Source organism: Teleopsis dalmanni, chromosome 1 (assembly GCF_002237135.1).
Source record: "Teleopsis dalmanni isolate 2A chromosome 1, ASM223713v2, whole genome shotgun sequence".
NCBI lineage: Eukaryota > Metazoa > Arthropoda > Insecta > Diptera > Diopsidae > Teleopsis > Teleopsis dalmanni.
The window spans coordinates 165,241,749-165,267,676 of NC_051846.1; the positions used below are offsets into that span (position 1 = coordinate 165,241,749).

Sequence of the window (25,928 nt, forward strand, 5' to 3'; positions counted from 1 at the left end):
TAAATAACATTTTAATTATACAATATTTATTATTTCTTATTTAATAATAATGACTAATAAATATTATTATTATTTAATAATAATGAAAACAGCATTATTTATTATTATTAAATAATAATTTATAAATATTGTATAATTAAAATATTATTTATACAATACTTCTTTTTGTGTTTAAGAAAATTTTATTCTCCCTTATATATCCTAAACACACTAATTTCTTAATTATTTAAACAATATAATTTTTCCGGCTTTTTTTTTTATTTTATTTTTTTTTTTTTTGTAGTAAAATTTTATGTAATGGTATCATCGTTATAATTATAAAGTAGTATACATTAAATTACTCTTTAAAAATAATAACTTGTTATACTTAATTTCATAATTTCGCGTCTTGTGATTAATATATTTTATATAACTTTTTTGTAACCATTTTTTATGTTAAAAAAAAAATTTCATTAAGTATGAACTTAAAATTTTGCGTGATTGCTTTTCGAGTTTTTTCTTTTTGTCTTTAAATAAAAATGCAAATAAATATTACAAAGATAATTATTGAAACATGAAATAAAATAAAAAAACACATATATATAATTTACGTAATAATAAAATGCTTAACCTAAGAAATCCGTTAATAAAACTAAGAACAAATTATGATTCTTGTTGTTTCAGGGAGTATCGGATAACAGATCTGAATGAGTACAAATTTGTTGGAACGTTTACGAGTTAGTTAAGTGCATAGGCATTCGCATTGGTGTTCCTGTTAAGTGGAAGTATTTTTCTGGAGAGGGATTAAATTGCAGTTTTTTATTTCTTTTTTTTTACTTAGTATCTGTGTAAAAATATTTAGCAATTTTTTTATATTGTATATTAGTTTTATATAATTATACTTATCGTTATAGCTATTTTATATAATATTATTTTGTATTGTTCTCTTTTCTACGCTTTTATTTTTAACCTAATTTTTAATCTTGTTAAGTTGTGAGTGTGGTAATGGAAAGTTTAATTTTATAATGCAAAAGATTTAATTTTTTCTCGATGAAGGATTATTTCTAACTTAAATATTTTTTCTTCATGTTTTTCTCTCAAAGTTATGTGTGTATATAAATTTGACTTAATATTAGAGTTGAATGTATATTTAACTTCCATTGTATAAAGTGTCTTTTCGGCGCACTCTCTTTTATTCACTTCGAATTTTTTTCATTTCCGGTTGACTGTTACCATCGTCGATACCGTCACTACTGCAATGCAGTGACCGTTTTTGTATGATGCCTGCGCTGCTTAAAGTTGAATCGTTATCAGTATTGGTAGTTCCGTCGTTGAGGTTAATTATTGGTGTTACGGATTTATGTCCAAGACTGTTACTGTTGCTGCTTTCATCAACCATGCGGTCGTCGTCATCATCTTCTTCACTAGCATCTTCATTAGCAGAAGATCGTATACAGTTACTGTTTTCTCCATCTAAACTGTCACCTGTACCTGTTCCGTTACCATTTCCTAATGCCAAATTTTTACTTCCATTCTTTTTTACGGCATTTGGCAAAAGAGGTGCTACTATAGCTGCTCCTGTTACACCTGTGGTAGCATTAGTTTTTAAAGGTGCCTCTATATTACTTTCAGAGTCTGAGGCCAACGGTGTTCCATCATCAGTTGAAGTTGTGGCTGTCGTTTGAGTAGTATTCTCATCAATGGAATCATTAGAAACAAAATTGGAATCACCATCTTGTAATACAGTTCCAGTTGGATTTGTATTTTCATTATCTGTTTCAGATTCAGTTGCGATATTATTTATATCGCCTCGTCCTGTAGTTATAAATGAAAAAAATAGTATGTTATTAATTTTAAAGACTTAAACGATATCAAATAATAAAAGAAATAAGTGATTTAGTTGCGATATTATTTATATCACCTCGTCCTGTAGTTACAAATGAAAAATGGTATGGTATTTTATCAAATTTTTAAGTTTTGAAATAAACATTAAAAATTTTTTTATTTTTTTAATTTGAATAATAACTAATATAATATATTTGTCAAAATGCTTGTAATAGAATCGAGATGTCGGAGACTATACATATAGGTTATATTATATATACTCATGGCTAACACAAGTTATATCGTTTATAATGTCCGTCCATCTGTCGGTATCTCAATAAACTGGTTTCTTGCTCAGCAACTACACGATCAAGTTTTTGCCAAATTCTAACAATTTTGCATTACCTTTTCAACTTGTGCACAAAAATTTTTCGAACCTGACACAATTATTTACTAAAAGGTTAAATGGAAAACAATACAGATTAGAGGATTATTATTGAGAGGTGTATGAAGTAACAACACTATTATGTATAGTATAAGGGCTAAGAGGTACATAAACCAATAGCCGCAAGTATTAAAGCAAAGATCGGCTTATAAATGTGTCAGCTGCCTGTTATAGCAGAGGCAAAATTTTGTGTATGTATACTGCAAAATTGTATTTTATTGTCTATAAATTTTTAGGAATATTAATTTAGATGTTCCTGAAATATTTCTGACCTCTAATATATTTCTACAACTCGTATTGAGTTATTGTAACAATAACTTTACGATAAACATCAACATTAACAAAATTAGTTGGTTTTATTTAAAATCCTATTGAACTTATATTAATTAATAAATGTTCGTATTTTTTATCGCCTTGTATTTTTATAACGCACTAATTTAAAAAATGTTTATATATATTTTTGCGAACCTCTGGATTTAATCAAAGACAAAATTAATTCGAATTACTTAACCTATACTATAGTCTGTACTAAGTGAACTTTAGCATAATATTTGCACACAATCTCATTTTGTTCCAAAATCTATCCAAGGTAGACGTCAAGTGACCGATACTCAAACTTATGCATTAATAATTTAAATTAAATGAGAATTACAATTACAATACCACCACTAATTATACTAACAATTTAAATTGAGATTTATATATTTCAAAATTTTATGTACTTTGTACCCAACCTATATTAGGTTGGTAAGTTTAACAACGATCTTGCCTTAAAGTAACAATCACCATTTCTATTTCCAATTTTCGAGTAAGTTTTCGAAAAATTCGAAAAATTTGTGTTTATACGTGATAAGTTAAGCGTAAAATATTTCGAACTTTTACAAACTTGATTGTGAAGTTTCTAGATAATGCGTGTTACAGCTGTGTTACAACAATTCAAGCTACTACACAAATAAATGTAATATTTCTTCTTAAGAGCATGGGAGCCTGGATTACGAGATTTTAATTTTAGACTTTGTAGACAAGAAATTAACTTTTTATAATTTTTAATTTATATAGAAACATTCTTCAAATTTTAATTTTTGTTAGTGACTACATTATATTGATTATGCAAAAAAAAAAAAATCAAATTGAAATAATCTATTTATATCTGAATTTTAAGTTTAATAAAGTAAATTTTGAAGGCATTTAACAATATATATAATTAAGCATAAAAAATTCAATGCAATTATTAAATATCTTTTTGCTAAATTCTAGGTATTGTAGTTATAAAAAAAAAGCCTTATGTATGAGTAATAACACAAATAAAATAAATTTTTTTAGGTATAGAAAACTACGGCAACCAAAGTTAAATACATTTTTGAATCTATTATTTTTATAATTTTTATCTTATATAAAAATTAAATTGAATATAGAACTCACCTGCAACTAAACTTTCGTCATAAGCATCGTTTGTGTCTTCGCCACCATCTAATTCTTTTGGTGACTTCGGTTTGGCAGTGGTACCGTTTACCTTAGCGCCACCACCAGCGCCAGGACCCGGCATTTCTTCTAATAATTCTGGACTTAAGTCATTGGCCACATAGTGTGACCATAAGGCCAATTCTACACGGTGTGGTGACCATACAGTATCGCTACCAGCCTCTGTATTTAAACGTGCGACTGTTGCTTGTATATGTTGAACAAAATTGAGGTACTCCTTAGTTGTATAATCAATGCCCTCGATTTCAGGTATAGCCATCAGACACTCATCTGCCATAAAAGGTGCTGAATCTGGAGAAGCTGCCGCAAGTAATGCTGATGCCATTGTTGTACCTACTCCTTTTAAGTTTGATAATGCCGTAATAGCTTGCTCCAAATTTGGTAATTTACGAAAAGCTTTTTTAGTTTCTTGCATGACTGCACGTGGCGTATTTACCTTTACTAGATAAGAAAGTTGTGGATAAAACTTTCCTCTTGACTGTTTCCATTTCATGGTTTGCACTAGCTCATCATAAACCATATGTGCGTCTTTCCCTCGTGCTTTAATAAGTTTTGGCAGTTCATTTTGATACCATTCATCTAAGCGAATGAGTTCTTGTGGCTTTTTATTTCGTTTTTCAGCTTTTAATTTTAGCACCTGCGGATATAGTTTAAAACAATATTCAAATTGTTCAGTTGTGCCATTTTCGAAAAACGATGCGATATCCTTGCCAGTTGTCATTTTGACAGCTGTGGCAGCAGTGACAGATGTGTCAGCAAAAGTGGTGATGCCAACAATGATGATAAGCGATGGCCGCTGCAGCTGCGGTGACGATGTTTGTAATTGTATTAGTGGTGGTGGTAATTAAAATGTATTTTTTTTTATGAAAGGATATATATATTCGTATCGTATATATCCTTATTAATTCAATTTTTATTTAAACTATTTTTAATTTAAATAATAATTCACTTTTAAAAATTTTAAATGCTGCGTTTTGCACTGTTAAGTTTCTCCTCTCTCCGTCCTCAATATATTCTGTAGCAAACAAGTAAAATTAATATACATAACACATTCTTAATTATTTTATATATAGAGTTATAAGATTTAATAATTATATTCACTTACAAGTTATTAAGATTATACACAGCACTTTTTATGCTTGTAAAAAATTTATTTCAAAATTCAAAAATTTTCTTTTAAAATATAAAATTCGTTCAACTACAGAGCAGTAACGAACAAAAAACGACTCGTTCCAAATTTTACTCTTCGTTTACATTTTCCTTTTTCACACCATACGTTTGCCGCCGCTGTTGTTTCTTTTTATATGCCGACATTTCAGGGTTGCTATATGCCATTTGCACGGAATGGTTTTAAGAACTCTACGCTAGGCACTTCATAAGTGAATTATTCATATAATCGATATTTGAGTATATGATGAAGAATATTATTTCTAATTAATTATTAGATATCTTTTATATAAAAAAGCAACACTTTAAATATCTGAAATAATTATATAATCTAATTATGAAGAGAAATAAATTTAATTGCATATTGAAACATTTAATACTGCTTATTGCAAAATTAGATGTAGATGTATGTACTAAACTAAAAGAAATTGCACGTATATCAAGATATATTATTATTAAACTTAAATTTAATTGCAATATCAATATAAATATATATATACTAAATTACACTTGTTAACTATTTCGTTAAAATAAAATAGAATTATTGTAAATGTATATTATCTTACATAGTATATTCATAAGGCTCACAATATTATGCGATACCATGATATATTAATACAGAATATTGTTAACAATGTTCAGCAGGCATTGTGTGTAGCGCACAATAACACCAACATTGCCGACCTAAATATTGCGTTTTTACTTTGACTTGTTTCTACCACTTTTTGTTAAAAGTATTTTACTTTTTGCTTTTACTGCTGCGCTATACTGCTTTAACCTGAAGTAATATGAAGAACAAACAACAATGCAAACTAAATGAAGCGAAAACGTACGAATATGTGAAGCAAGGGAGAATTAGAAAACAATAACCCCTATAAGCATGATAGTACATTATACGAGTATTTTGTTATTGTGATTGCAGTGAATGTATCATCACATTATTGGGGTATATCTTCTTTTTGATGTCAGATAATCATGGGAAATACATACATGTATTGCAGGTTTTTCATGTCTAAAGTTATATTTAAAAAAAATTTTATTTTTAATATATTTTTATTCCACAAATTTATAATTTATACAATTTTTTTTATTTATCGATTATTTGCTTAAATAATATATGAAATTTTTTCTTTTTTGTATTTCGCTTTAACCTACAAATTCTTTTTCATATGTATATGCCAACATTTTCATTGTTACTAACTTCTACGGTTGATAGATCGTTGTTTTACCTGTTTTGAAATGAATTTTTTGTTGTAATTTCATTTTTGAAATTGCTTTTGCACCCATTTTTTAAATTCGTTTCACATATACATATATACACATGTATATAAACGAACACAACTGGAAAGCAAATTCATACATTTTTGCGTAAACAGAATTCTGTTTAATACTTTGCCCGCTTGGGTATGTGTACGTGAGAATTAATGTTAAACAAGAAAATGCAAAAAAAGGAAAAAACCAAATGATTACGCAGATAAGACACTCGAATATTTGTGACTTGGAAGGAATACAGATAATTAACATAATTCGTATATATTTCACTGTTTCAATAGAAAACTATGTGTTCTGTTAACAAAATTCTTTTAAAAATATATATATGTTATTTAATATATAATATAAAAATTGTTATTCCAATTCCATATGTACATATATTATAAAAAAATGCGTATTAATTAATAGGTTAAATAATTTTTATATATGCTATATTAATATATACATTTACATTATTTGGTTGAAATCGTCTTATTCTGTATAAAAACTGCTACGTTTGTGTTTATTGTATATGATTGTATATGATATTTGAAAAACGTACATATTACCTTAATTTCGCAAAAATCTTAGGACGTGTGCGAGTTAGGTTAAGTTGATGCTAAACCAAATGGGAAGTTTTTTGGGATCATCACTATAATGTCGGCATAACTTAGAATTTCCCTAATTTAGAATGCAACTTAGCCTAACTCGCACACGTCCTTAATTTCATCTCCATATCAGCGAAATTAATTTGTTTTTTCCATACAAAATTCAGTTTTGAGGTTAGAACGAAATTAGGGAAAATGGACTTAATTTCGTTGAAACGAAGGCTGAAATTAAGGGAAATTTCAAATGCAACTATGCGTAAGATAAATTTTAGGCAAAAGATAAAGTTGAGATAACGAAAAAGTAATATTTTTTTAAAATAAATATCAGTGATGGTTAATTTTAATAAAATTGGGAAATATTTTTAAGATTGATTATAGAAATTACTATTTAAATATTAAGTACTTTAATGAAATTAACCAATCTGAAGCAGATTTTCAATATTCGGTGCAAAGTAGAATCTGTAGTAAAAAACGTATTTTAAGACATAATATGAATATTTTTTTTATTAATCGTCAGGTATTACTAAATTTATTAATATAACTAATAGAAGCTAATAGCCATTTAAACTATTTGCTTACCCGGTTATATATTCATAGTTTATTTACATATCTTTATTATAAATAAATCATAAAAAAAGCAAGATTTATAAGTAAAATTGTCACATATATATAAATCGTTAATATGTTTAATTTTAGCTCATAATTGATTCAAAGAAGTTTGTTTATAATTGATTCAAAGAAGATGTTTGAAAGAATTCTTATGAAGATTAGTCTCATCATGTTCGTACTAAAATAGTTCTAACTAAAAACCATACCGAAAAACTGCAACAAAAACAAAATAATAGTTTAAAATGATTTTAAAGTGATCCAAAATCAGTTAAAAACGAATCATTTTATAATTGCTGTACTAATAAAACTACTATTAAAAATAATCAATATATTTCTAAACAACCATATTTCATTATGTTAAGTGTTTATTAAATTATTAATATGATTTGTTGTAGGCGAAACAATTTATAGATATGTTTATAACATAGAATTGGAAATGATTTAAAAATGAATTTTTTATTAAAGTCAAATATTTTTCAAATATTGCTATTAAATAGTTTTCTGGAAAATTCTGTTTTAGTTTGTATTTTTATTTATACATTTCATTAAATAAATCATATTATATATTATTAATAATATAGATAATGTTCAATCAATCTCAAATACAGGAGCAAATATCTTTTTAAAACAATCTTACTCGAGAATATTAATATAATAAACAGTAAAGCATAATATAGACATTGCTACATGTATGCAAACCAAGTATGCCGTGCAACCAAATCGCACTGTGTATAATTAAGTATGCATACCAAATTACGGTCTAGAGACATGTATGCAGTAAAATTACATATTGTTTCAAAGTGTATAGCTAACACTTGGTCTGTATATTTAGTGTGCATACATGTAGCGAGTTCAAGTAAACTGAGGTAAAGTAAATAGAAATTTCCTAGGGATTTTTTGTACTGCACTTATGTAAATATTTATCAAATTTATTTATTTATTTATTTATTTAAACATCTTATAAAATTTTTACAATGGTAACACCTAATTCACCTAATTTTTATCTAATTTACCCTACTCGAAATTCAGGTAAATACCAACATTCGCTGCCATACCGATATAATTTACTATTTCCCTCAATTTACCATCAATTTACTCGCACACGGCCTATGAATTTAATTTCAATTTGATTTTGTGTAGCCCATAATTAAATTAAATTCTAAAAGTTGGAGTTTTATATGACATCGAATTGCAATTTCGACTTGTTTTTGTAATAAAGTGAACGAATAAAACTAGCAAAAAAATAATCAAAATAAATTTTTTTTAATTGGTGAAAAAAGACTGACATGAATAGAAAATAAATGATTATTAGATTAATTTTTGTTATTATAAAAATCTGCCCTGCGAAGTTGTAATAATAGTTCTCTCTGTGATAGAAGTCAAACAAACTTCGCAACGTCGACGACTTTTATATAAACTACTGTATAATAATAAAAACAAAAATAAAGACTATAGAAGCTTATAGATGCTTTTATTTTCTCTTCACATTAGCCTCTTTTTACATATTAAAAATATTTAAAAAAATAAACTCACAACTACTTTAATATAAAATAAAAATTACTTCTGGTGTGTGAATAGTCTATTATAAAAAAATTTAATTGTATTAATGCTTAACTGATTAGAATTTCTAGCACTTTGTTAAAAATAAGATTATAATAACATATGTGGTTTTTAAATAATTCAATTTTTATTTGCAACGCTAATTGAACAAGCAAATTAGGTTGAGAGTGTAAGTAGTGTTTACTCGATTCGCTGGATTCATTAGTTGATTGAATGAATCTTTGCATAGTAAATTGTGTTATCTAGTTCTATTCTAATCACAAAAATACTTTGTTTTGATTGCATCTAGAAGTAAATGCATTAAAAACATTGCCGCGAATTTAAACATTTATTTAGTATAAATGCAAATTACAATTTCACAAATAATTCCAAACAAAATTTTCAAACATTTATAGGAAAGTACAACCAGCACATAGCTTTGTTATATGCTTACAAATAATATGGAAAGAGTGAAAGGTTAGTGTTTTATATGGAAAGATAATATATTAATAATATATTAATTTTATAAATTATAGATAATTTCTACCCGAATGCTATACAGTGCCTAATGTCACTGTATTTGGAAAAAATACAAAATTTGGGTTGCTACAACCAGGATGAGTTTGATAATGTGTGGCGTGATATTGTCAAAGATATGCAAGAGAGTTTCTTTGAGTTCACTTATGAAGAAATAAAAACAAAATTCTATAGTTTATGGCACGAATATATAAAAACTTCTTCTGAAATGGACACCAAAAACTTTGAGTATTTTACTCAAATGCGAGAAATACATCAAGTGCTATTGGCCAAAAACTTTACTGCTTATTTAGAACCCAGAACAAAAGTTGCACGACAACCGCAAATTAAATGTAAAGAAGCAGGAAAAATCATAGAAATAAGAAGAAAGTCTAATTCCAACACAAAGTTGACGACTAAGGAGCCGTTACAATTTGAAGAGTTCGATAATTTGTATTTACAAAGTTCAAAGAAAAGTGATACCAACGAAATTGAACCGCATGTAATAACTGAAACTAAAATTGAAGTTATTGATGATGCACAAGAATTTGAATTGGTTGAGGATGACACCGATTCACCATCCGCAAAACGGCCTAAAATTGTTAAATCTGAACACAATATTTTAACAGATGAAGTTACACTACCATACGAATTGCCATCCACAGAGTTTTCATTGCAGTCTGAATCCCATTTAATAAAAGATATGACAATAACAGAGTTCAACGAACATCAAGAGAGTAGGCATCAAGAAAGTTTAAATTTAGCGCGACAGCATTTAAAAACCCTTGAAGATATGGTTAGTTTACAGCGTGCATTATTAAAAAAATTATAAAATACAAGTTAAAACAATTTTCAATACTTTTGTACTGCTTTTATTTAATTGCTATAACGTAGCGCAAGAAAATTAATTTTTTGATCTTTAAAAATATTCTGTATTTCTTGTTGGAGAAGGTCGTGCATAGATTCTCCAGTGTGCTTATAAATCCACTTTCCACTATTGCCTGACTGAGTTTCCACAAAGTCATATCGTTTTGGGCCGCTTGTTGGTGAACTGAGCCATATTTGTTTGTTTGGCGTTTGCCTGTTAATTACATATGTCCCAAAATCGTTTCCAAGTCTAACAGTTAGAACACCATCCTTTAAAGAATTGATAATTATTTAAATATAAAAACATTTTCAAATTTCTTACGCCATATGATACATCAGAGCCACTGATATTTGTAGCATTTTCCGTAAGCTCTTCGAAATAATCGCAGAGTTCATTCAAAGTTTCACTGCAAACTTTTTCGTAAGTTACATGATCAATAGTTGGCGCATCGTTTAAATTAATATTTGTTGTTGACAGTAGCCTATTGCTACTTAAAAATAATGTGGTGTTATGAACATAATTCGCGCTGTTACTAATTGTAATTATTCGCGTGCAATGCTCTTTAAATGCAGGCCGAATATTTCGACTTATTTTACCAAACTGTTTTAACAAACGCACAGACATACTTTCCAACTTTCTTAGTGAACTTAGTTGCGGTTGATAAATGTCATTTCTTGCAGCTATTTCAAGCCGGTTGTCATTTGATTGTAATAGATTGGAAGCCATTTTGACAGGAGAAAGAAAATTTTTCTGAGACGCTAATTTGGTTGTACGGAAAACAAAAGTTGTAAAATATGTCGCTTCCAAGTAATTATAAACAAATTGCGGCAAATGTTGGACCCAGCACACCAGTTGCAACTACTGGTTCAGGCGGTTCCAGTCGGTCTCGTTCTTCAGGCGCGAGTGCATCTGAACGCAACAAAGATACTACACCAATTTTTACTCATAGTAACTATGGTAATCCTGCGTTCACACCACAAAAAGTGGGTAAGTCGTCAAGTTCGAAGAGTCAATCCGAATCTCGCGCTCCGAAACCGCCAAAAGCACCTGAAAAGCCTGCGTTACCTTATATGCGGTATTCGAGACGTGTGTGGGATAACATAAAAGCACAGCATCCAGAATTAAAACTTTGGGAATTGAGCAAGAAAATTGGCACAATTTGGAAACAATTACCAGATATAGACAAACAAGAATATGTTGACGAATATGAAACTGATAAATTGGAATACGAAAAATCACTTAAAGCTTATCATAATTCTCCAGCATATTTGGCATATATGGCAGCAAAGAGTAAGTTGAAAACCGATGCGGACGTACACGAGACACCATCACGTGCAAGCGGCAAAAGTCAACAAGAACGGCGAATCGATATACAACCAGCAGAAGATGAAGATGATCAGGATGATGGATACTCTTTTAAGCATGTAGCTTATGCACGTTATTTGCGTAACCATCGACTAATCAATGAAATCTTTTCTGATGCTGTGGTGCCGGATGTCCGATCAGTAGTAACTACACAGCGTATGCAGGTTTTAAAACGTCAAGTTAGTTCTCTTACAATGCATCAAACCAAACTAGAAGCTGAGCTCCAACAAATGGAGGAGAAATTTGAAACTAAAAAGCAACGAATGATGCAGAGTAGCGAAGCATTTCAGGAAGAACTTAAACGTCATTGCAAACCAGCGGTAGATGAAGAAACTTTTCAAAAGATGGTACAGCGTATGTATGAGGAAATGAAACGTGATCGTCAACGTGTTGATGATCCCAGAGAAGTGCATTCAAACCCAAATATACCTCCTACAGCAAGTCGTGCAGAGGAAAAGCCACAGATCACGCCACCACAAGCTCAAATAGCGCCGACTAATACATCAGCAACCATTCCAGCTGGTAATGTTATAAAACAAAAAAATTAAATGATTACATTCATATATATTTATATTTTTTTTTTTTTTAGAAAAAAATGAGATTGTACAAGCTCCTTTACATAAACCTGCTCCAGAACAGAGTATCAAACCTGAAACTGAACCAATGGAAACTGATTCCTCTCCCAAAGCTGTATCAAGCATGCCAGCTAAAACCGATGTGCGTCCAATTGAATCTCCAAAGATTCAAAAGATGCCCACAGATGCTATAAGAGAAACATCTAAGCCTATGCCACCATCAACTGGTAAACAAGTGCAACCAAGTCCCACACCTACTCCTACACCAACTCCCACGCCACCACCACCAACACCACCCCCAGCATCAACTGCTCCTGCTACAACAAACAATCCACCAATCTCAAATCCAACAAATGCTCCTTATCACCCGCAAGGAGCTTACTATGCTGCTGGCGGTGCTCCACATTATCCTGTGCAACCGATGCCTGCACCAACTGGTCCAGCACGTTCACCATATTATCAATCGCAATATGGTCCTCATCCGACGCAGCCATATGGTCAATATGCACCATATACACATTATCAACAACCTTATGGACCACCACCTGGTCCACATTATATGAATTCTCGTCCACCACCTCAACACAATGGTTCACCAGTTCATTATCCCGAACACTATCCTCCACAACCTCATGATGTTTATGGACAACCACCACATAATACTGTTCCACCACAGCAACAACCTTTACCTCCTGCTGCACCACAACCAAACGTTCCTCCATCCACTACTCCTGAGGCACCTAAAACCGAAGACAAAAAGGACGAGTAATTGCAATATTTATTAAATAAAATATAAAAAACAATTTTGAACATATAAGTAGAGTTTTAGGTTAATTTTCATCAATTTACATAAATTTATACTACGAACTTATTGATGTCTGTAACGTAACAATAATAAAAAATTCGAAATATGTTAATATTAGAAAGTCTGGTAAAGTAATTGATTATATTAATATATAAAATGTTTAACAAATTTAGTAGAATTTGATTTTATATTATACAGTGACTTAGTTATTTGTACTGCGTATAAAAGTATATTCAGTTAAATGATAAGAAATAGAACATAACTTAATAATAGTTGTCTGATTCTAATATAAAAATTGTATAAACGTTTAGCGCAATCTTCGTTCACAAAATATAAGAGATATATATTAAGTAAAATTTCCAATGGGTCAAAATTGCAGTCTTTTGTAGAAAATGAAAATCTATTAAGGTGCATCCACACCCAAGCGAATGAACGAACTTTTATAGATACCATTACCTATGGATTTATATTTATGCGTTTCCAAATAAGGTGCTTCCAGATAAATTAAACTGGTGATAATTGATTTTATATCCAACAAACAGATCAATTTTTGTTATCTTAACCTTGTTGAGAGATAAATGTTCTTCTTATTTTATTAGGGATTTCCCACCTGATAGGTTTCACGCATTTCAATTTCTCACCGATTTGCTTAAAAATTGTTCACCGGTTTTTTTTTTAATAATTACTGCCTTGAAGAGAATCTGAAAAGTGTCTTCAGGGCTCTTAAAATCAATTTATAGATCGCGTAAACAGTTGTTGAAGACTTGAAATTGAGTTTAAGGTCGTGTGAATAATCTAAAATAAATTTTATTTAAAACCGCTTTTAGCTTACTAAAAGTATATAACATTATGAAGAAAACATTGATTTTAGGCATTACTGAAACACCTAAAAACTAGTTTTGAGGTTTGAAAGCCAAATGTCAAATGATAGCAACTTTAAGAACCGATTTCATGGATCGTACTACAGACTTAAGTCGTGCTTAAATCATTAATTTAACTGATTATTTTCATGCTTAAGTCAGTTTTGTAAGTTTACGTACCAGTCTTTTAATTTTTGTTAGTAAACGCTCTTAAACTTTTAAAATAGATTTTAAAGCTCTTGCAAACAATAAAAATATGAAGTAATATGTTCTCAATTTTGGTTCGTCTATCTGTTTAACTTTAACCATTCTCTTACTATAATCTCGAATTTCTTGTGCAAACTTTACTTATAAATTAAGCCATATAAAGTTATTTTATATTTAAGATTCTCTTACCATCCTTGATGGTTTCAGCAGAGGCCGAGTTTACGTTCACGCGATAAATGTCAACTTCAACAAATACTATTCACTATTCCCAAAAGGAACTATACCAGCAAATCTCTATAGGTTATCAAAACAATAACCAACCTCTATCCTTTAGATTTCCCCCCTAAATAAGTTTATAAAATAAATGCTTAGTTTAATGTTAGGTTATCAAAACGATAGCCAACCTCTATCCTTTACATTTTCCAACCTAAATAAATTTATAAAATAAATGCTTAATTTGATGAATTTTCTGTGCTTCTTTTTTTTTGACTCTGAAATGGGGTTCATGCATTTATTCTTTTAGGATCCAGTGTACGATAGCTGATATTTTCGAAGAAGTATTTTTAGTAACTTCGAAACAGTTTTTTCGAAAAAATCGAATAAATTAAAAGTACCAATCGTTATTGTTATATATTATGATTCCAATTGGTTTCTCAACATTAACAAAATATATCTAAAAAATAATTTCATTATTACTTTTGAAATATGTAATTATTTAATATTAGCAGAGTTATTTTGAAGATCTTTTATTATAATTAGTTATTCCAATTGGCATTTCAACATTAACAAAGTATATCTAAAAAATAATCGCATTATTTATTTTGAAAACTGCACTGCACTTATGTAAATATTTATTTTGTTGTTTTTGGTTAAAAGTTTTTAAATTTATTTATTTATTAAACACCTTATAAAATGTTTCTAATTTTTATCTAATTTACCCTAATCGAAATTCTAGTAAATACCAACATTCGTTGCTATACCGACATAATTTACTATTTCCCTGAATCAATTTACTCGAACTCGCACACGGTCTAAGTCTTATTGTGAAGATCTTTTATTTTAATCAGTTGTTTGACAACAGACACGTGATTCAAATTTGAAATATTTGTCTATGAAATACTATTAATTGTATGACTTGCGAAAACCCGACATACTACCTTTTTCAATCAAACAAATTATCATTTGATGCATTTCTGCGCAACCCTGTCGCAAACGAGAGTCATTTGAGCATTCTCCGCCGTGCGAAAGTACGTTTTTAGTTGTTTTAATTTTTTTTTGATCATTTTAATTTTCTGTTTAAATTAAAAATATCGAATAGTGTTTAACTGAAATTTAAATAAAACAATTGTTAAATATATGTATTAATAAATAAAGGTTAAAAGAAATAGAGTTGCAAAAAAAAAGCGCAACAAGGCGAAAGACAAACACAAAACGAAGACAGCAACACCGCCTTTTTATTATAACGAGAACGTCGCGGCTTATTGTCAGCTTCGCTACCATCGGAATTTTCGTAATTCGGCATTTGATTTTTAAAATTTTTTTTATAAAATTCCCACCTCATTGGTAAGTATTTAATTAGTTTAACTTTATATTGAGACTTGTGAAAAATAAATAAAATTACTGTATTAAATTATAATTGCCGGTTATTGTGTGTATTAAATGTGTGAGTCATTAAAATTGTCTTTGTTGTCGCCGGTGTGTTCCTTGACTTCAAAGAAATGTGATAGCAATAATTTAAGACACAACTCTTAATTAAAAACCAACAAAAAAAGAAAAAATTTATAAGATATGTGATCAATAAAATTATATATTAAACTTAATTATATATAAAATAAGGACTACAATTTTATTAATATAGTTGCTTTCTAGAGAGTGAAAGTAGTTTGCATATTAATTTATTTTTTTTGTTTTTTTGTTAATAATTTTAACCAATTTAACCACTGATTTATTATAAAAATTATTGTGCTTAAATATCATTAAAATTTTATTATTTTTATAATACTCTTCAATATAATTTATATCATTCATTTTATCAACGTGGTTGCTTGTGCTATAAAATTTTTCTTTACTTTTTGCTAATTTATAAGAAACAACAATAAAAACGCTGCTGAAACGGTTAACAGCTTTGCATTGACATCATATTTATTATATTTTACACCGTAGTTCTTTAAATGAAGTTTTTTTCTTACTATCAACAATAATTCACGCTTGCATCAATATGTGGGAATTATTCTTATGAGAATGTCATAATTCCTCTGGTTCTATTGCAATGGAAATTGTTCGTAATGCTCCAAATGTTATACCGCCTTTAACATATTTTTTTTCTCTATTGAAGTTCAATTTTTTATAGTGTATAGAGTACTGTAGTATGTAGAACAGTTTAAGGGTGTGGAGAATATTAATAAATGAATTAAATAATTTTTTTTTTGTTAAATTTAACTCTATATTCTCAATATATTTACCTAAATAATTAAATCAATAATTGAAAACGTATTAAATGCCATACTATTACGAAATAAGCCCTACGTTTCACTCTCGCCAGCAGTTAATGCTTATTTTATACCATTATTATTATTATTAGGGGATCTGGCACTGGGGTCGTCTGGTCTATTGTACTCCCTTCTGGGTTTAGAATAGGTTTCTAAGCCCTGTTGCGTTAATGAAAAAATAGTATAGAACCTACTTTTATTGCCTCTTTCTTAAGAATATACATTCGCAGGAGCTTATTTCGTATGTGCATTACCGCAGGGCAATCTAATATTTTATACTATGTTTACATTACGAACTTTGCTGGTGAAAATCGACTTTGAGCTCAAAACCAATTACCAAAGCTTACTTTTTCATATAAAAATAGGCACCACAAAGTTCAACTCTTATTGGAAGTTAAGTTCATTTTATAATTTTCTTGAATACAGCACAGAAAATAATTAAATAAGGATAAATTTCTAAATTCTATTTAATCGAAAGTTTTTAAAAATTCTGAATTATGAATTTTCGTTCAGTTCGATTTTGATTTTTTTTAAAAATAATTTACTTTTAAGTAAATTTGATTTTAAGTACAGTTCGATTTTGATTTTTTTAAAAAATAATTTACTTTTAAGAATTATTAATAAAAAATAACTCAGATTTCCATAATAACGTTTCTAATTTCATGGTAGACAATATATTAAAAAATCAACAACTGTCAAAATGAAAACCTGAAACGAAAATGTAAACACATGACGTTTGGGAACTAACTTTAGTAAAGTTAGTTAAGGGCCATGTTATGTAGAGTGTTATGAGCTCGTCAAAATTATTTATTTAGGCTTTGACGAAAGTGCATGTTATGTAGAGTGTGACAGAAATGACACAAATGTTGACATTTATTACTGAATAACACTGCTTTGCCTAAGTGACGAGACACAGATATCCTCGGCACTCATGACCAAATTTGAACCGACATATTGTTTTCTCTCACTCGCAATTTTAAAATTGTGACGAGGCATAGTTAACCTCGGCATTCATGACCAAATTTGAACCGACATATTGTTTTTTCTCTCACTCTCAATTTTATAAATGGCATTGAAAACAAAAACAATTTTGCTCATGATGAGCTCATGATATTCTACACAACAAGGCCCCAACTAAAGTTCGTAATGTAAATATGTATATCATTAGCTTATACATATATGGTAAATCAATTAAAGATCTACATATTTACCTAAATAATTAAGTCAAAGATTGAAAATGTCACAGTGCATGAAATGTCATTTTAAATGATTTCAATTACGATAACAAGCTATACTCACGTTGGTTTATATATTCCAATTATAGGACTATTGTTCAACGGAAAAGGAATGGTCTAATTGATTATATATTGTAATCAAAACACAACTGTTTTTAAAGGATTTTCTATCAAAATTAACGATTATAGTTGAAGTATCGGAAAATAATTTACAAAAAAAAAACATTATTTAAAAAAAATCTAAATATTGTTTTAAGAGATCCATAACTAATAACACGTTTCATAATTAATATATAATGTTTGGTCATAAAAAAAAAAATAAAGTTAAAATTATATAAATTGAAGAGATCTTCATTTAAAATATCGTATGAAGTTAAACGAATTATATTATAAAAATGTTTTCTTTTATTTGATTTTAATTTTGCTATAAAACATTGTACTATAAAACATTGCACTATAAAACATTGTACTATAAAACATTATACTATAAAACATATATATAAATGTTTCAAAATAGTTACTAGAATGTAATATTTGTTTAAACGAATTTTCGAAAATATTACTGTCTCTTTCTACACATTTCATTACTTTTAATGACAGTTTAAAATAACCAGTAATGTAATGTAAATATAATAATAAATTAATTTATATTTTAATCATCTCAACCTTCCATAGTGTTCCTTTTTATGTTCATGATAATTTTCATTTATACACATATTATAAAATTTAATATCACATATTAACATATAATATTTTCTATGTAATAAGCATAAATTGCTATAAAAATGCAATTTTTCAAAACTGATATTTAGGTTTATTTTTAATCCCAACTCTCATGGAAGATATTTTTTTCTGTTATATCTTAAATTATTTGTTTCTGTGGAATCTTTAAACTGGTTCCTTCCCATCTTACTTTGATTTTGATTTCGTTTTTATTAAGAAATTTTTAAGTTATTTGAAGAGCGCAGAATCGCAGGTAAATATTAGCATTCTTAGAAACGTTTTTGTTTAAATGTTTTTTTTTTATATTTTTACTTATACTTATAGATTTAAATTGAATATTGACGTCATTCTCTGTTATTTTTTGTAAAAACACTTTAGTCGATATTTAGACAAATGATAATTATAACTTTTTAATCCCACCTGTTGGATCTCTATTTGATTCTCAATATGCAATCCTATTTATTACTCACCACCTCTGTTTTCATCTCTCTTCTATAATGAGTAATACGAATATATGAAAAAAAAAAATTTCAAGTGCATTTCAAATTAATTTTAGCTGCAGTTGTTCAATTATTCGGTATTGAGTGAATTTTTGGGGCGCTATATTCAAATTGCTTTCAAAATTATTAGTTATAAAAATTTCAAATCATTTAAAATATTTTAGGTGTTATAGTATGCAAAGACATTTTGCATTGGAAGAGGAAAGTCTCGGTTATGTAATGAAAACATGCCGACATTGGTTCAGAATTATAACTAAATTTTTCAAATGAAAACTGCAGTAAGGTTCTATTTTTTGCTTATTAGAACAAATATATATTTTCGGATTTTTAAAATAGAGGTTACCAAAATTGAAGCTTTTAAATTTTTTTCAGAATGGTTTAAATAGCAGAAGGTAAACTGCATTAAAAAAATTTTTTAGTGTATTTATGATCCTTAGCAACCCAAAAACTGAATATATACTTATTTCAAATCGCATATATCTTAATGTCTCGCTTATGTTAGTTATCGATAGTTGCCAGCCAATCAGCTGACAACAGATTTATATTAGAAATTTAGTGATAGTGCCATGTCTATGATTACAAACGTTTAAACGTTGATGTTTTTTAAGAAAACACTATATATATTTTGCTAGTAGCTTTTAAAAACAGTTAGCTAGCATCTTCTTTTCTTCCGTGATTTTACTGCTGTTACTTGGCAGTTTGACAATTGTTTTTAATGTATATTTTAAAGCTGAAATAGAAATAGTAAGCCGCGATTTAAGTGCTGTTACATAGAAGTTTGAATTTAAGAAAATTTTTTACTTGAAAAAATTATTTATTTAGAAAAATGTTTTATAATTTTATGTGTTAAATAAAGGACGTAAGCCTGGTAATAGTCAAAAAACTTAATACAAGATATGTTATATTTATTTGAGTTAGCTATTATTATACTAAGGACATTTTTAATGATTAACTTAATTACTATAGTAAGACCGTGTGCTAGTTCGAGTAATTGATGGTAAATTGAGGGAAATAGTAAATTATATCGGTATGGCACCGGATGTTGGTATTTACCAGAATTTCGAAATTAGGTATAAATTAGGTATTACCATAGTAAAACTTTTATAACATGTTTAATAAATAAATAAATAAAATTGAAAAGTTTTAACCAAAAATAATAAAGAAGTACAATAAATAGATAAATAAATATTTACATAAGTGCAGAGCCAAGAATCGCTAGGATATATTAATTTACTTTACCTCAATTTACTCGAACTCGCACACGGACTAAATGATGTAGCGGATTTTTCATTTTTCTGTATGTCAGACAAATATTTTTTTTCTCCATCCATGTTTGTAGTTTTTTATTTAATAAATTTTATTTACTATTTATTCCATTTGAATTAAATTTGCTATTTATATATCGATATATATTTGAATCACATTTTTCTTAAAAGTTATATAAATTAAGTTATATATATTAAGTTATATATATTGAGTCATATATATTAAGTTATATGTATTAAGTTATATATATTGAGTTATATATATTGAGTTATATATATTAAGTTATATATATTAAGTTATATATATTAAGTTATATATATTAAGTCATATACCATATATTAAGTTATATGTATTAAGTTATATATATTGAGTTATATATATTGAGTTATATATATTGAGTTATATATATTAAATCGCAGATCTTAGATCAATCACTGAATAATCATGAAGCTTATAGGCAATACATAAATTAGTCAATGAGATGGGTGGGACCCTGTAGTACCCCCAGCTATCAAAGAGTAAAAGTGCCAGTTGCGCTGACTCGAAAAAAGGATCAACATACATATTAAGTTATATAAATTAAGTTATATGTAATAAGTTATATGTATTGAGTTACATATATTAAGTTATACATATTAAATAAGATATATACATACATATATTCTTCTAAATTTGTCAGTGCTTTTCTAGTAGCTAGAAACCCCCAACTGTAAGGTGCATAAAATGATCGCGTACTCAAAACGAGTTAACTTGTTTGTTTAATGGGCATTCAATTGTCTCCATTAAATTTGTTTGCCTACTTGTTGGACTGACTGAATTGAGTAGTTGAGAGCGAGCAGCGGGGTTCACTTGTATTCTCTCTTTTGCATATTGCTTTTTGCTCCATCTTTTGCGCTAAAAGATGTTGGTTGTGTTGTATGTGGGATAACATATTTTATTCGTGATGTTTATTTTTCCCCCGAATTCATTTCGCATTTGGCTTTCGTCGGGAACAGTTCAAGCTATAAAGTTAATTGTGTGTTCGTGTGCGTATTCTTCATTTTTATTGTGTATGTTCAATGTTTGCGTTCGTAGATATATTTTATTAAAGAATGAATATGTGTTGTTTTTGTTAAATTTACACAATGCGAATTTTTATCTTGCTTGGGTGTTCCTACTCGAGCAATAGTTTTGTATCTTGTATATCATTTTAATTAAAAGAAAACGACGATTATCGGACTTTTTAACACGCGCAACAACACAGAAAATAAATTCAAATTTAAACGACTAAAATTTGAAAGAACAACGCGTCGTCGATAAGCAACCATATTTTTTTTTTTTCTGACTACCGTCAGTTCCTTTGCTCTCCATTTAATCTTTTTTTTTGTTTTTTTTTTTGTACCATACATACTGTTTTCTATACCGGCTTTTATAGTTACTGTAATGTGTGTGGATCTGTTTTTGCTGTAGATACTTTTTTATTGTAGATACTTTTTACCTTTACGTTGACAATGTTTTTCATTAACTTTTTTATTCTTTAATTTTGTTTGCTTTAGTTTTAGTTTTTTTCTTGCATAAAATATTGCGTCTAACTGCAGTTACTGTAGCCGTAGACCATCACTTAATAGCTCAGTTACGTATCTTTTGTAGTTTTCCAGTTTGCACTTTGCAGTAGTTTTAACTGGATTTGTATGTACTCTTTTTTTTTTTTTAGGTTTTGTTTTTAATGTAATTTTTATAGATGCCAACATTCGTTGCAGTTAGTGAGAAGTACTGCATTTTCAAATTGTCAACTATTTGTCGTTTTGTCGTAGATACATTACAAATCACGTTCCTCGCTAATGAAAATCGGTTGGAATTATATATTATATAGTATAGGCGAATAATATAATTTTACATTTACAATTTTGAAACGTGTTTTGCCTCGCGATGTGCTATTTCATGATTTCTCTAAATTTTTATCATTTTTGCAACGTTAAATAATTACATTTTCTACTGTAATATATAATATATATACATAAGTAATATATTTGTATGTGTTTCGCAAGTGCATAGTTAATTATTTTTTTTTTAAATTTTATTTATAGAGTATTAATTGAAAATATAATAAATAATAACTGTGATAATAATTACAAGAAAAGTTTGTTTTTGTGAAAAATTAAAGAAAAAAGTTTTAATATACAAAACAATATCTGAATGATCAACCAATATCATAAGATAAAAGCTTGCTATATCATAAGATAAAAATGTAAGTACAAAAAATTTAAAACCTTAATACTAATGAATGTACATATATTGACAAATATTTTTTATAAGTTGGTATATGTTTTATATATTTTTATATATTTTTATTCTGACTTTAAGTCCCTTCTTGTTAAATAAAAAAACGTTTAATATATTTTATTAAACTCCATATTTTGACTCTTCATGAGAGGCATCATCAGGATTACGATACGTCCTCCTATTTGGTTTATCGTCTATATTGTACAATTATACAACAATTGTACAATATACAATATAGAACAAAGAGGAGAACGTATCGTAATTCTGATGATGACTCTTAAGGAGAGTCGAAATATATTAATTCCATCCTTATATTAAACGTTTTATTATTTAACAAGAAGGGACCTACAGCCAGAATAAAAATATATATAAAAAAACCATAAACAGGTCGAAAAATAAATTTTGTGTTAAATTTTGTGTTTTATGTTTTCCTATTAATTCACCCTTCAACTTTTTATAGTTTTTACATCCATATAATTTTATTAAAAAAAACTTATCGAAATAAATTGTTTTTAAACAATTTTATTTGAACCAATATTTCAACTATATTCTAAAGTCACCTTCATGATACTATAATGTTCTTATAATGTAATAAAAATTTAATATAAATCAAATTCAAATTTAATATACATAAATAAGTGATTTATATTAAATTCTTGCTACATAATAGGAACATTATAGTAGACTGGAGATGACTATACAATAAAGTCAAAATATTGGTTAAAATATTTTTTAAAAATGCATTATTTAACTATTGACCATTAGCCCGTTTAAAAACAAAATTATGATTAAATATTTTTGGTTATTAAAACAATAAATTATTATAAAATTATTGTAAGAAATTGAAATTATTCTGAATACAAAAATTCATATTCTATTTATTACAGAAATACACGATTATTAACATTAAAAAATCTGTATGAAATATAAATCATATGTATAACTTAAACCATTATATGCAATAGTTATAACTTTTTATAAATTAGTTTAAATACAATTTCATTCATCAGGAGTACATTTTCTTCTCAAAATATTAAAATTCTTTAATAGAAATATTATTTTGAATAATATGAATAATTATTCCTATTCTATTTGGTTTAACAGATACAGTCAAACTTCAATAACTCGAACTTCCATAATTCGAAAAAAAAAATACAAAAAAATTGTTTAACTTGTAATTATGTGTTGGGCATAAAGAAAATATTGTAGATATCACTAACAGTATCACTACGTAAGTGAAGGGAAAGAAAAGGACATGTTTATAGTTTTCATATTTAGCAGCTAAAATCATCTTCTTCTTCTTTGTTCCGTTTACTCCAAGTGGAGCAAAGGGCTAAAATCATATAAAACAATAAAGGGTTGTTATTAGGAAAATTGATTGTTAGCTTAATTAATTTATAGATTCTATGCATAAAGTGGTAGTGACCTTAGATTAAAATTGCCTCAAATATTGAAGGAAATCAGAAGCAAGAGATTTTACTTGCAGGTTATGAAGAGGTAATGCCGACACCGCTTAAACCTTTGTGCAAGTGAGAATAAATATCCATCTACTACAGAAATATTATGTTTAAAACTGACATGCTATTACATTATATGTATGCCACTAAAAAACTAGAAAGCACTAAAACTACTATAGTTTAAAAACGAATTAAAAGTGCGAAAACTTTAGTAATTTTTATAAATTTTTCAAATACAAAAAACTATATTTGTAATTTATATGTTTTATACTTAAAGATTCTTGATTTCCATTTTTTTTTTAGTTAATATTTGTACTTATCTTTCACTGCTATGAAAAGCTTCTAATAGCAATCATTATTGGCGTCATCAGCAAATTTATCATATGCTCTTATATATAAAAATTTTGCTCTATTTGATAAGATTTTATTTTTAATATTATTATCACTATAAGTAAATAAAAAAACTAAGCACTTTTAGATACTCAGTATAACGAAATTTTCCTTCATCTTAAAGAGAACGGTATCAGAGGGGGTTGGGGTGTCCATATCTTATCTTTGGCGTTGGACATAAAAATTCTTTTGCTGCAATATTGAAGCATATTTTTTTTTTATTTTTATACATTGAAGTAGGTTTATAAATATTTGTATTAATGTTTATAAAAGAAATTACTTAATTGTTTTAAAAATTTATTTTTTAATCATTTTACTATACATTTTTTTATGGTTAATGTATATTTGATGATTGTTTTTTTTTTTTTGCTGAATTTTTTTTATTAATATAATTATGATGCATATAAAGCAAAATATTATTCATAATTAAAAAATGTGTATGATGTTGATTTTGAATTTTTCATCTAATATCGAATTCCACTTACAAGTAATTTATCAGTAAAGTACATACAAAAAAAAAAAAAATTATTATCTATATTTAGAATAGTGACATTTTTAGTGCAGTGTTTAACGTACTAAATTGGCACGCATAGCATTCATGGTTTAATACCAGAGGCGGTTATATAGTAATATTAGTAATATTATCTATTTCTTCAAAATTCCAAAAATATTTAGTAGTTCATATGAAATAAGAAAAACTGTTGTAATCCAATTGAATTTACTATTGCTATCGATGCTTAGATTGTATAAAACCTACGTATCTATTTTCAAAGACTTTTATTCTAATAATGTTCCTAATGGTAAACTGTCAAATCGTAAACACCTCTTTTACTTTATTGGACTTTTTATTGAAACAAAATTATTATATTAATGTTACTTTCATTTGATATATTATACTTTCCGATTATAGAGAATAAAATATATCTTATCCCAAAAGCTTGTTAAAGGTCAATGAAGATGTGATAATGTTAGCAAGTGTTTTTGTTTTTATTCTAAATTTTACTTAGAACAAAAACTAATCTATGGTTAATGATGTCATAAATAATTCGTATTAATAACAGTGCCTAAAAAAGTTAAGCATTTTTTATAATTTTTAACTAACAAATAAAAGTTCGATAAATGATCCAGAAAAGCAATCTTATATTATTATAAATAAAGTGAAAGTAAAAATAAAGTGATAGGTCTATGTTTATAATAAGCTCAGTGTTATGGTAAAACGACTGGTAAGGTGTTTGGTGAGTCATGGTCTGAGAACAATCAAATGCTTCTAAAAGTATATTTTTATTATGAATCATTAAAACATTAACAGTACGTGATTATGGAGTATATAGAGATATATAAAGTATAAAAAGGTAAACCTGTGTAACAGCACTTGTAGCTTAAGTTATACTCCAGAGAAGCACTTAATGTGGTGATTCATATGATCTCAAATATCTATTTATCGACTATCATAAGTACACTAAGGTTGAGTGGAGCTAGTCGGTTTCTAATAATTTCGGTTTCTAT

At 27.7% G+C, this 25,928-nt stretch overlaps 5 protein-coding genes across 7 annotated transcripts in view; 3 read left to right on the top strand and 2 right to left on the bottom strand.

Moving 5' to 3' along the window:
• Positions 1-564: 564 nt before the first annotated feature.
• LOC119669891 lies at positions 565-4,995 on the bottom strand. The gene is made up of 3 exons (XM_038079937.1): positions 4,836-4,995; positions 3,671-4,745; positions 565-1,794 (listed from the first exon to the last, which is right to left on the bottom strand). Exons 2-3 carry the CDS (start codon positions 4,449-4,451, stop codon positions 1,172-1,174), a joined length of 1,404 nt encoding a protein of 467 aa, XP_037935865.1. The 5' UTR covers positions 4,452-4,745; positions 4,836-4,995; the 3' UTR covers positions 565-1,171.
• Positions 4,996-9,155: 4,160 nt separating this feature from the next.
• LOC119669893 lies at positions 9,156-10,278 on the top strand. The gene is made up of 2 exons (XM_038079939.1): positions 9,156-9,381; positions 9,441-10,278. Exons 1-2 carry the CDS (start codon positions 9,351-9,353, stop codon positions 10,250-10,252), a joined length of 843 nt encoding a protein of 280 aa, XP_037935867.1. The 5' UTR covers positions 9,156-9,350; the 3' UTR covers positions 10,253-10,278.
• On the bottom strand, positions 10,265-11,076 carry LOC119669894 (frataxin homolog, mitochondrial). The gene is made up of 2 exons (XM_038079940.1): positions 10,610-11,076; positions 10,265-10,557 (listed from the first exon to the last, which is right to left on the bottom strand). Exons 1-2 carry the CDS (start codon positions 11,012-11,014, stop codon positions 10,297-10,299), a joined length of 666 nt encoding a protein of 221 aa, XP_037935868.1. The 5' UTR covers positions 11,015-11,076; the 3' UTR covers positions 10,265-10,296.
• Positions 11,016-13,189, top strand: LOC119669892 (SWI/SNF-related matrix-associated actin-dependent regulator of chromatin subfamily E member 1). The gene is made up of 2 exons (XM_038079938.1): positions 11,016-12,175; positions 12,243-13,189. Exons 1-2 carry the CDS (start codon positions 11,083-11,085, stop codon positions 12,995-12,997), a joined length of 1,848 nt encoding a protein of 615 aa, XP_037935866.1. The 5' UTR covers positions 11,016-11,082; the 3' UTR covers positions 12,998-13,189.
• A 2,241-nt stretch (positions 13,190-15,430) lies between these two features.
• LOC119669895 (moesin/ezrin/radixin homolog 1) overlaps positions 15,431-25,928 on the top strand; it is a 67,872-nt gene continuing 57,374 nt past the window's right edge. Inside the window, exons 1-2 of one of the 3 annotated variants that reach the window (XM_038079941.1) lie at positions 21,281-21,362; positions 22,380-22,540. The gene's annotated coding sequence lies outside the window, so the exon portion shown is untranslated. Of the gene's footprint in view, positions 15,664-21,280; positions 21,363-22,379; positions 22,541-25,928 lie in introns of those variants that run through there. The other 2 variants (XM_038079942.1, XM_038079944.1) reach the window with 2 other exon arrangements.